Source organism: Pundamilia nyererei, unplaced genomic scaffold (genome assembly GCF_000239375.1).
Source record: "Pundamilia nyererei isolate P.nyererei 1_Seehausen unplaced genomic scaffold, PunNye1.0 scaffold00122, whole genome shotgun sequence".
In the NCBI taxonomy this organism is placed as follows: domain Eukaryota; kingdom Metazoa; phylum Chordata; class Actinopteri; order Cichliformes; family Cichlidae; genus Pundamilia; species Pundamilia nyererei.
In genome coordinates this window covers 1456393-1467930 of record NW_005187523.1, presented here as the reverse complement: position 1 = coordinate 1467930, position 11538 = coordinate 1456393, and the positions used below count along the sequence as shown (strand labels likewise).

Below are 11538 nucleotides of genomic sequence, written 5' to 3'. Positions count from 1 at the left end.
ACGAACCTCCAGAGCAGAAAGATTTGTGTTGAAAGCTCCAAAAACTGCAGTTCTTCCAGTGGTCACTTGAGGCTGGTTCCAAAAGTTGCCATGATGCATGTTTCTATGTGGGACAAAAATAGCTTTTTGTCACTAACTAGTTTTGTGTGACAAAAATAGTTTTTGGAGACAGCTAACTAATAACTAATAACCTTGCACTCCCACACTCTTGTACGAATACGGTCACGTTTTGCTCATAAATGAATAAACAGATACATCAAATAACCTGAGTGAAAAGGTAAAGGTGATGTTTCTAAATGCAGAGATGACTACTTCTATCTTTTAAATACAGTCTGTGGTTTAAACAGAACTATGTCATGAACGAACAGCGTGTAAACTCGTTTCATGATTCAGTTGAATTATTTATACCAACAACAAAACACACAAAATGCTTCCATCCATCAAATCACTTGGGAAATATTGTTGTAAAGTGATGTAATGATGTTTCAGAGAGAATCCGGTCTGGTCACCGACAGGTACTAGAACCGGATGTGGGGTGGCTGATTTCTTTCGGCCCCAGCAGGGCATGTGTAAAGCGGCAGAGTATATAAAGGTGTGAGCCGACACCAGCGTGGCCTCTGCCAGCTGAACATCGCGGTTAGAAAAGAGGGGATTGGTTTGGAGCTTGCAGCTGTCCGGCGGCACTTCCTGTGGGAATTTTTACAAGCTACCAGGTGGGTGTTTGTTTGAAATGACGACAATATGAAGGCAAAGTTCTGATCCGCTAAGTGTCTGCTCTTTTGACGCGATATCTGCAGGAAAGTTTGCGTGGATTTTTAATCGGGATTTGACTGCAGCCTGAGGAACCTTGAGCCAAACGCTGTAATTCCTCATATGTTGTTTAATAAAGCCCATTCTGCTGATGTTAATCCCTGACAAGTCAGCAGAACAAGTGAGGCTAAAATGAACCACGTGGATGTTTTAAACAAGGCTGTTTAGTTCAAATGAAAATGTACAAAAACCATCTTTTTGCGCACGTTGTTCGCGTTGTTGCGCTTTCTGCTTCTGCTCCTTTCATGATTCATCCAGGGACAGCCGGCTGCTCAGTGGCCGGGATAAATGCTTTGTCACGGGGTTGGCGGCTGCCCAAACTCTTCTGTCCACCCAGCCACTGTTTCTACTGAAACACTGCAAGCAACAACAGGATCTTTCCTCTCCAGCTTTGATGATGTTTTTTTCATAGCAGTGTGGAGCTCACTATGGTGCAGCTATCTCCTTCACCTACCCTGGATATCACCTTTCCACCTGAGAAGTCAAAAGGAAGAGAAGAGGACTCGGTCACTGATGGTATCCTGAAGATGGGCTCACCTGCTGGGTTGAACACGCTGCAGCTCAACATGGAAAGCTCCACTGCTTACTACGGCTATGAAACCTACATAGAAGATGGCCTCATCTGCCTCAAACACAAAATTCGCAACCTAGAGAAAAAGAAGGTAAGTTTCTGACAGTGCTGTGAAAGTGGGCGCCTGCTGTTTGTGACGCGTGTTGTCCCCGCAGCTGAAACTGCTCGGCTACAGGAAGAGACTGAAGCAGGGTGAGGTTCTAAACAAAGATCAAATGGTGAGTCCAGCTCGTAGTGATTTCTTAAATGAGCTCTGTCTCTAGAACCTGCACTGGTGATTTGAGCTTTCCATTTCCATTTTAGGCGGCTGTGGAAAAGTATGAGGAGGTGCTGCACAACTTGGACTTTGCACGAGAGCTCCACAAAACCCTGGATGGCTTGACTCAGAATGTAAATGTGTCTGGTCACTTTGTCTTTATATCCTGGCGAGGTGTTATTATGCCCTGGGTATTAGGTTGTTTGGCTCCGGTGCATTAGATAAGCATATCCAAAATTACACCTGGTAATCTGATGATATTGGTGGGCTGTAGGCTGCCCACCCAGTTAGAAATGTAACCTGTGCTTTTTCTTTTTGTCTTTCCTTTGTTTTGATGTCGATCTGGTCTAAAACTGCAATTGAACTGTACTTTGTAAATAAATGCACGTTCATGTCTTCACATGCATTCTATAAATTAAACTGCTGTATAGTCAGAAGTCTCACAACTAGCTATAGAATTTGAAAACTCCTTTAATCCTCCCCTGCAGCTGATTAAGGCCCAGAGGAAAGCCATGAAGAAGGAGCAAGTAGCTATAGTGGAGGAAGAGAGGCGACGTCTGGCCACTGTACTCCAGGTCCAGCACCTCCTTGCTAGCCTGCAGAAGGAGCATGTCAGGAGAGACCTTTTGGCCGGCCAGAATCAGGCACCATGCGTTCCAGGCCAGCAGCTACATAGTCTGAGCCAGCTCACCACCTTGCTTGGAGTCAAGAGAGATAACAGACTGAGGTGAGAGTGACCGTAAGATGGTGAACTTCCTCCTTTGAAGGTGACGTAGCAACTGAAATGACTAAAACTTCTGACCCGAGTCTTTCACTTCTCATTGGTCATGTCACAATATTTTCAGGACGCCACAAATTCTGAGCCAAGTTTTCTGCCCTTGAGTGGAAGTTGAGTGTTGACATAGAATTTTTGTAGATGTCAGGCACAGGGTGGCTTGAATTTCAGGATATAGCTACTGACATCTCTTTTCTGTTCGCTGTAGTTTACAAGAGCAAATGGAGCAGGCGGCTCTGGCCTACATGGACCTGTTGGAGGGAAAAGACAAGCCGGTGGCTGGATCCTCGTGTGAGTGCAAAAACCGGAAAGATCTCTAGAGCTCCTGTAATTCTAACATATTAGACACAAAGCCCTACAACCAGCTGCAAAAGGCAATGTCTACAATTCAAAGAAAACACAGCAAAATATTCATAAACCTCCACCTCAGCCTCTTGAAGGCGTTTGGAGGTTTTTGTTTCTGTTTTTCTCTAATCCACAGCTTTTATTTCAGCCTTTAGGGTATACATGGATATTCTTGATTCAGTGAGACGTATTACTTCACTCCAAGAAAGGATCTCGATATAGTTTGAAGACAGTTTTGACCAAGAGTTGTAGGGAGACTGACGGATGATTTGTTTGAAGTACCTGCATTAACTGTGTGTGGGTGGGTGTGTGGGTGGAGTTATTACCTAAATAAAAATGAACTACTTTGACCATAACACATAACTGGTTTTAGCCGCTTGCTTTTCGTGCATATAGATCTACCTTACTAAGAATATCTTCCCTTCTTTTTCCTTTTCAGTTAAACAGCTGAAAGAGGAGCTCACCAGGCTGTTGAATTACGAGTACTTCAGTTGTCTTCCACCTCCTCCAAGCAAGACTCCAGAGGTGGTCCTGAGCTCAGCCAGCCACACTCGTAAGATTCCAAAATTACATTTCAATAGCAACTTTTCAGCCATGAAAAACCTTGCATGTGTTACAGGATCGGTGTTTTATTATGTTTTGATTTTGTACTTTCCTACCAGCGGGTTGACCAGGTTAGTTTTGGTGGTCCTTGACATGGTTTTGGTGCTTCCTGAGTTTCCTGTCCAGGAATTGACACAAACTGTACAAACTGTACTGTCTTGGAAATGCCCGTGGCAGTCCTTGTTGTGTTCTGTAAGCTAGAAGTATTACTCCAACCAGAACCTGTAGCAGGCAAAGAACAACTTCATGTGCTGAAAAATGAGTTAGTCGATCTGCAATATAAGACTGTAGAGGGAGGTGAGAGATTTCAGACTACGGCCCCTCCTGGCTTTGATTTCTTGCTTGTTTAGACTGCGACTTGCAGCCATCTACATTCCTTTTGTGTAGTTGTATTGGCATCAGGTGTCCCACCTCAGGCTCCTGTTTAACAGTTCTCTGGCCCTTGCACAGCTCCAAGGTTAGTTTTGACAGTGTTGTGATCCCACTCCCGCCCTGTTTCTGCTGAAGCTGAGCTTTAAAAGGCATCGCTACATGAAATGTATTTCTGTAACTGCCATATTTTCCCTGAAAAAGTTGACTTCCATATTTCTTTTTCTGCTTTGCCCTGTCAGCCATACTAAAGTCAAAATCAAATGAAGTTTCAAAGGAGGTAAGCCCAATATTCATTTAGGGTCCCCTCCCCACCCGTTCCTTCGACTGCATTTCAATGCTCTATATACAAACAGTTCCCAACCCACTGCTCTGTATGCCAGTTTTTCAATAGACTATATGTGAGTGAGAAGGAGCAGGACCCTCCTGACTGCTGGGATATGGAGCTCCCAGGGGAACCTTCATCACCGCAAACTGCAGTCCTCAAACCATGGAGAGGAGCTGCCACTTTAATACCTAAAGTCATTCCATCCACCACAAGGAAGCAGTCTGCAGACTGCAAACTGGTAAAATATAAGCAAACATTTTTGCTCTTCAGTTGTCATCTGCAATGACGAGTAAAACTGGGTGACTTGATGACGACTATTCATTATATTAGTATCAGAATGAACCGAGCGGAAGTACAACATGATTTATGCATTCCTCTTCTCATGGTGAAGAACAGGCTGTCTGTGAACAGCAGCTCAGTAGGTAGAGATACGAATAAAACGAAACACTAATGCTGTAGTTTAGCAAAGGTAACATTCCAGTGACTGCATTACTTTGGGGGAGGGGACAGCAAAGACTCGCTATTATAAGGAGGGGCTTCAGATGTACTGTAATTCTCTGGGGTGAGCGCACTTATTGGAAGTAGTCAGTTGATCTTAAATTACAAGAACTGATCTGCCAGTATTGGCTCAAAAGCTCAGGTGATTCAAATCCTATTCTTCCCAGAGGAAAGAGAAGAAGGCCAAACAGGAGCAAAATTCAAAGTTGGTGAGTTGAACAGCTGATCTTCACCAGACACGCACATTGATGCTCTGTAAATATTTTTAGGTGTACAAATGAGCCCCTTGTAATTCCTGACAGGTGGTTGGCATGGATATACCTGTGGAAGTTTTCAGTTCTGCATCTGCCTTACCTAAAGATCCCATCCTGAGAAGACAACACCTCGAGGAGCTCATGACAAAGATCCATGGCTCCTTCAGTTTCATGCAGGTGGACTTTGGTTTGCAACTTTCTGTGTGTAACTGGTGGTACTATTGTTGTTTTCAGCTTTGCCAGTGACTGAAGGTTTATTGCTCTGTTTGTTTTTAATGCTGTCCTGTTCAGGACTCTCTCCTCGATGGTGAGAGCTCGCCTACAAATGACCAGCTCCGACTGAAGAGACAGCCTTCTGGATCTCCCTCCATTCTGGGTAAATTGAGAAAAAAATTAACAAGGTCTGTTATTCTCAGGTGTCACAAAGTGCTTTATCATATAAAATGCAACAATTAAAATGGCATAGATGAAAGAAACTGCACAGGTGGGCCTTACCTTTTTAAAAGAAGCGTATCAAAGGTCAACAGAGCTTACGTTCAATGGAAGGAGGTCCTTTTGTCCTTATCTAGGCGAAGGTGCCACCAACAAGCATTGACCAGCACAGCTTTGAACTCTGAAAACTAAGCGATCCAACCAAAGTACTCTTTAATGGTAAAGGTATGTTTTTGCTGCATTGGCCGTGTGTTTGGGATCATTGTAAAGCTTGCTAATGCAGCAGTGATTAATAGTTCTCATGATGCAATATACAGATCAATTTGGAAGGACTAGGTACTTAAAGAGAAAAATTAGAACTTTTATTGTCATCGTAGGGTTGCTCGCACAGCGAAATAAGGTAGCAAGACCAGAAAAGTAAAAAAATATAAGAACACTACACAATGTTTGTCTTCCAGGAAGCATTGTGGGGGCTTTGGTCACGAAGGATAGGGATGGAAGTTGCACATCTGCTGAAATATTGCACAGGGACTGGAATGAATAGCAGCGGCAAAGTGATGGTATGAGAGAGGTCTGCTCACTCTGCATTTATGGTGCTCACAGCCCACGGGTAGAAGCTGTTCTTGGGTCTGTTGGTTTTGCACCTGATGGATCTGAACTTTGTTTTTGTTTTTGTTTTTTTATAGGGCAGAATGTTGAATAGATGGTGGTTAGGATGGAGTCATCCTAGTCTGGTATAATTACACCAACCTTATCTAGATTGTGTACAAAAGATCCAATATAGTTAAAATTTAAAAAATAAAACAAAGAATCTAAATTGAAAGAAGCAAACCTGGATGGGAAGAGTCTTGGTGGCTGATGCTCTGGTGTCACTGGTGAGAGGGGCCAGTGTAGTAATAAACTCACTGGGAGAGTTTAAAGGATGACTACATGAATTCTGTTTTGTCAGGGTTGAGATGGATGAACTTGACTGGTGTTGGAAACATCACTGAAGGGAGGCTTTTCGAGTGTGCTGGACCTTACCAGGTGTACAGGTGATTGTCAGCGTGGCTCAGGGGGTATAGCAGGTTGCATTCTACTTGGATCCGTGGTTTGACTTCCCAGCTCATCTAGTCTCCACGTCTATCCTAGGGCTCGATGCTGAACCTCAAATTCCCCCGATTCAGTGTGACTAAAAAGCCATTTGAGTACTCAATAAAAATGTGTTCATCATTTAGCGTGGCAATGCTCCTATGAAGGGGTTGAGCTGCTATAGGGAGATGTAGGATTAAGACAGAACGGTGAAATACACTAAAAAAAGACATTTAAATCTATTCTAAACGTAATATTCAGGAAAGCGCTTGCAGGGTGTGGCCTATAAATGTACTAGCAGTATATGCAAATGTGATTTGTGTTTTAGCAGTTTGTCGGTCTTTTAGTCATAGATGTTTGTTTTTTGAATAAATGTCCTAATATTTTTTTGTTTTGTTTTCCATCTCACCTAAACAGCTAAAGCAGGTTTGAGAAGCCCAATTGATGTCCTACCCAACGCGATGCATGTAAGGAGCTCTTTTCCTTTTAAGAAAGCAGGTGTGACTAAAAATGAGAACAGTTTTTAGTTGTGACATATCCACCTTTCCTATATTCAGTCCACTCCACTGCCCACCAGGCTTACAGAGCGCAGAGTCAGTCTGACCAATGGAAATCGGAGCCTGGAGACCTGTGACATAGAACTTTCCCCAAAGGCCCTACCTCATGTAAGGAGCCATTCCTTTCAATATAAAGTTATACTCTGCATTCTGTGTGCCTCTCTTAAGCTTTCTTGTCAATCTAGGAGTCTCTCCAGTTGGCTGAAAAAGAGATTTTTCCTTCACCGCCACTGTTTCGCCGGGAGTCGACTGCCTCCAGCAATCTGGAGGAGAAGAGCTGTCCTATGGTAGATTAGTTTAGCCACCATCGGAGAACTTCTTCTGTGACGTGTTGCCAGAATACTTCATTTTGTTTCTTTTAACCTTCCCAGACACCAGTAACAGATTCAGGGAAGCAGTCGCCCTGTAATGGGGTAACATCCTGCGCTTCCACCCCCCCTCAGGGACAGACTTTCTCTACACCGCCCACCAGGCGATCTCTGACCTCTGCACAGTTTCAGAACATCCAGTCAGTAAGTTTCATCAAAGTATCATTCCGACTTTGATCATTGGTGGCTAAAGTCAAAGTGCAGGGCTGTAGCTCCTCTGAGATGCGATTCAGACGGTGTTGATATAAAAAGAAATGAGGTGAGATAAGATCTCACTGTACGCAAGAAATAGAGCTGAGACTTCTCACACATGGTGCAGCTCAGGATAAGAGATTCTGATTAAAGATCTTGTGGCGTCAGCAAATGGGTCAAAGGCTGTTAGTGGGTATTATATCTCCATTTTACTGGGTGTCTGAACATGTGTTGCTGTTCCAGCTGTAGTCTCTGGGTGTCCACCAACTTTAAGTTGGTGAAGTCTTAAGATGGGTGATTTTTGAGAACCATGTGCCTGAACCATCATATTTAAAATTGACATCTCATCTAAAATATTTTTGTGGTTCAGTTCTGGAAAGTAAGATTCTAATATTTTAATAGTTTGTGGTACTAACTATTAAACACCCATACAGCTTATGGATGTATGAATGCTAAACAAGCTCATTAGCCTACATTTTCTCAATGTCTGTTTTGTGACTTCCAAAAAAAACCAGCTCCTCAAGGTTTTTGTTGGTTGTGTTTTTTCTGCTTTCTGTAGGTCTTTAAAGTGAGCACCTCCTTAACTCAGACGGGGGAGGTGACCTATAAACCAGATTCTGTTTTCACTGAGCCCAGATACACCACTGCCAGCACCCAGACACCACCCGAGTTTGCCCTCTCAGAGGAGGAGGCACAGCCAGGTATGTTGAGTTTTGCATTCTTGGCTTTGTGTCCTCACTGCTAGACCGGTCGTCGTCATCATCGAGATGCATTTTCTCTAGTGTACCAGTCGGATTACTCGGTGGGTCATGGTGGACAGATCTTTCAGTCTCCAAGCCAGTCGGGTGGTGTGACTCGACCCAGCCAATCATACTACACCAGAGGCTCTGTGAGAGGTATGGCACGTGGTGGCAAGGCACTGGCTCAAACCTTTCGCTCCTCTGGGTGGCAACGAGGTATTGGTCTTGTTTGGTTTTTTTGGGTTTTTTTTCGTTTTTGGTTTGTTTGTGGTGGTTTTTTGTTGTGCGTTTCCTCACCCCACCCCAAGCTGTGGCTGTGCCTCTGTGCAGAAGGGCTCGTCCTGTTAAAAGGGAGTTCTTCTTCCCTACAACCACAAAGTGTTTTGTGTGATGTTTTCCTTAATATTGTGGGGTTATGACCTTCTCATCAAGCATCTTTGTGAACTGGCACAATTTAAACTGAGGTTTTCTTAAACTAGTTTCTGATTACAGGAGGATCCTACATCTCTCCAACTCATCTCAGGGACTCTGGTCCCCTCCTCTATGCAGCTAGAGTAAGTCAACCTATCTTAACATTTTATAATCCCAGCACAAATATGGATTAAATACGGCCATAAACCAAAAAGGCATTTCATTAAATGACCCAAGCAAAGGATGGGAAAACTACTTGACAAGCAAATCCATTTATTTACAGAAGTGAAGCTGCTCACTAAGTAAAAGCACAACTTATTCAAGTCCTGCAATTTTCATACTAGTCTGTTCATGTGGAAAGGGAACACGTTTTGTTTCTATATGGGGGCAGTTTTTCTGTAAGCACAATCTGTTTTGAGGAAGTTTGCAGCTTTAAAATTCATAATCAAGTAGATCATCAGAAGAGGTGTGTAGAAGTGTATTTGCTTATACAAAGTAGGCTGCACAATCGCAAACAGTTGTGGGATATGTTGACTGTGTTGGTTGCCATAACAAGTAATCATCAGCACTCACCAAAAGCTTTGAACAATGCCTGACTTTTATATAAACTCATTTTTTAACAAAATATAAAATTCCAGTTTGTCAGACAGCTGCTCACAATTTAGATTCAAAGCAGGAAGTATAGAGGGCCCATTCCATGAAAACCAACTGAAAAGAGACGACCACAGAGATGATCTTACAGAATTTTTATTTTTAAACTTAGATTTTATACCAAGCTCATCTTCTGTCCTTGTTTCCTTCTGTGTAAAAGTCACTGTTGTGCTTCTGTGGCCTTTTTCTCAGGACTCAGGGTACCAGCACAACTACAGGCGAGCAGGGAGACATAACAACAGTGGTAGGAACCATTGTCTTTTCTGCTACAGCTTCCATTTCCATTTTTGATTTTAAGTTTGGTGCCACCAACATATTTCCACAGCCAAATTCTCAAATTTGGGATTTGATGTTTTCTTCCTGCAGTTAAAAATAATCAACATGGCATTCTGTGTCATCTCAACTCCACAGCAGCCTGGAGTGATTCTTCTCAGGTGAGCAGCCCAGACAGGGAGGGAGCGTTCACAATTGTGGACTCGGGTCATGGGGATTCCCTGTCTGTTTCCACTGTGGAGGTCCCACTCACTCCACATGGACACCACCACACCGCCTTGCTGCCTATGCAGCTCTACCCACTCTCCCAGCCTCTGCGAGTGGCCTTCACTGCCTCTCGCACTGCCAACTTCGCTCCAGGAAATCTCGACCAGCCGATTGTATTTGACCAGCTCCATAGCAACCTAGGGGAGATGTATGATACCCACATTGGCCGCTTTACCTGCCCTGTGAATGGAACCTATGTCTTTATCTTCCACATCCTGAAGCTTGCCATCAATGTGCCACTCTACATTAACCTCATGCGCAACGAGGAGGTGATGGTGTCGGCATACGCCAACGATGGAGCCCCAGACCATGAAACGGCCAGCAACCACGCCATTTTGCCGCTTTTCCAAGGAGACCAGGTGTGGCTCAGGTTGCATCGTGGAGCCATCTATGGCAGCACTTGGAAGTACAGCACCTTCTCTGGGTTTCTGCTGTACCAGGATTGAGTAGCAGTCAGCCTGATGGGACTCTTCTTCCAGTGTGTGGACTGTTTGCTTTGCATTGAATGGTGACTGCACTGACGTTTGAGTATAGTGGTCAGGCTGCATGCTAATGCATAAAACTTGTTCACAACATGGGTGAGAGTATAGATTATACACTTTGACCACTTACACAACTTACCTGTTTTCAAATGGGGTCTGTTACCAATTGACAAACCAGGCAGACTAAATAAAAACCATTGTGATGAACTCCCACTTTGACTGATACAGTTACACCGTCTGCTGTAAAGCGGCACCTGCAAGAATGGAATCATTTTGTGCCTTTTTGTTCAATGAATGTTTGCATTGACCAGATGTTAACCTCAAGTCATTCATTTAGTTCAACATATCAGGTGAATTGACAAACTGTATTTGCAGCACTTTGCTTGATGCTGTGCTCCTATCCATTCATTCTTACTGAGGAAAGGATTGTTCTTGGTGGTGGGTGTGGTGTCAAACACTAAAGGCAAAATTGTAGCACTGTCTACTGTGAAGGTATAAAAGAGGTCTCTTGCTGAAATAAAATATGAGCAGTGAAGTGTAGTGGTTTTTGTGTTTTTATTATTTAAGTTTACAAAACAAAAAACAAAACTCTTGGGTTACATTACTTAAGCAGGTTTGTTTAAGAGCCAGTTCACAGCTGAAGAAGCCTCCTGGATGAGGTGAAATGTCTTCACAAAACTTCAAAAAGCCCTACTCAAGTACATACAAAAATGCTCTATAAGAACCATTCCGCACATGAGTATTAAGTGCCTCATTAAACATAAAGCCACAGGTGAGTGGTTGTAACCACAGTGACGCTTATTCTCTCAAACAGGTGGTGATATAGAGCTCCACATGAAGTACACTTCCCAAACAAGTCAGCTAAACTTGGAGGGTACCAATCTGTCCAGTTAAGAAGCATAAATTAGCATTTTACTTAAATGAGTCTGAGGAGTCAACATTGTGCAGCCAGCAACATCATCCAGTATAATCGGTTTGGTAATGGGGACAGTTTGCCAAAAAGTACCCCGTCTGCTGTTAGATACCAGAAAGAAATCCTGAGATGTAGACAGACAGGAACTCGATGACACAAAAAGTTGGTTATGGAATTTAACTTAGTTTTATGCTGGGACCAATGCTTTTCACATGATCAGAGTTTCCCTTACACAAAACAATGAAAAGAATATGTAGTATATTTGCAGCTCTGGAGGCCAGGATTACTGAATTGGAGACTGCTTCGCACCCTTCATTCACCCGTAGCTAGCCAGGCCCCTGTAGCTGGTGCAGCCGAAGATAGCGTAGGCCC

At 43.4% G+C, this 11538-nt stretch overlaps 1 protein-coding gene across 2 annotated transcripts; it reads left to right on the top strand.

The window, feature by feature from the left end:
* Positions 1 to 548: 548 nt before the first annotated feature.
* caprin2 (caprin family member 2) lies at positions 549 to 10793 on the top strand. 2 transcript variants are annotated; one of them, XM_013913256.1, is made up of 21 exons: positions 549 to 713; positions 1226 to 1472; positions 1537 to 1599; positions 1685 to 1771; positions 2126 to 2364; positions 2621 to 2703; positions 3197 to 3310; positions 3972 to 4009; positions 4113 to 4295; positions 4723 to 4764; positions 4858 to 4986; positions 5101 to 5185; positions 6730 to 6779; positions 6870 to 6977; positions 7055 to 7156; positions 7241 to 7381; positions 7989 to 8130; positions 8212 to 8385; positions 8662 to 8723; positions 9424 to 9475; positions 9598 to 10793. In XM_013913256.1, the coding sequence occupies exons 2-21, from the start codon at positions 1239 to 1241 to the stop codon at positions 10215 to 10217; spliced, it is 2748 nt and encodes a 915-aa protein (XP_013768710.1). In that variant the 5' UTR covers positions 549 to 713; positions 1226 to 1238; the 3' UTR covers positions 10218 to 10793. The 2 variants fall into 2 exon arrangements, with proteins under 2 accessions (XP_013768710.1, XP_005742710.1); XM_005742653.1 differs by having other exon boundaries at positions 1223 to 1472; positions 9643 to 10793.
* The last annotated feature ends 745 nt before the right edge of the window (positions 10794 to 11538 follow it).

Bases quoted from the DNA above. Each gene is read 5' to 3' on its own strand.
- caprin2 (XM_013913256.1), top strand. From the start codon at position 1,239: ATGGTGCAGCTATCTCCTTCACCTACCCTGGATATCACCTTTCCACCT. The intron at 1,600-1,684 runs GTGAGTCCAGCT...TTTCCATTTTAG, and splicing joins TTCTAAACAAAGATCAAATG to GCGGCTGTGGAAAAGTATGA. The intron at 4,765-4,857 runs GTGAGTTGAACA...AATTCCTGACAG, and splicing joins AGGAGCAAAATTCAAAGTTG to GTGGTTGGCATGGATATACC.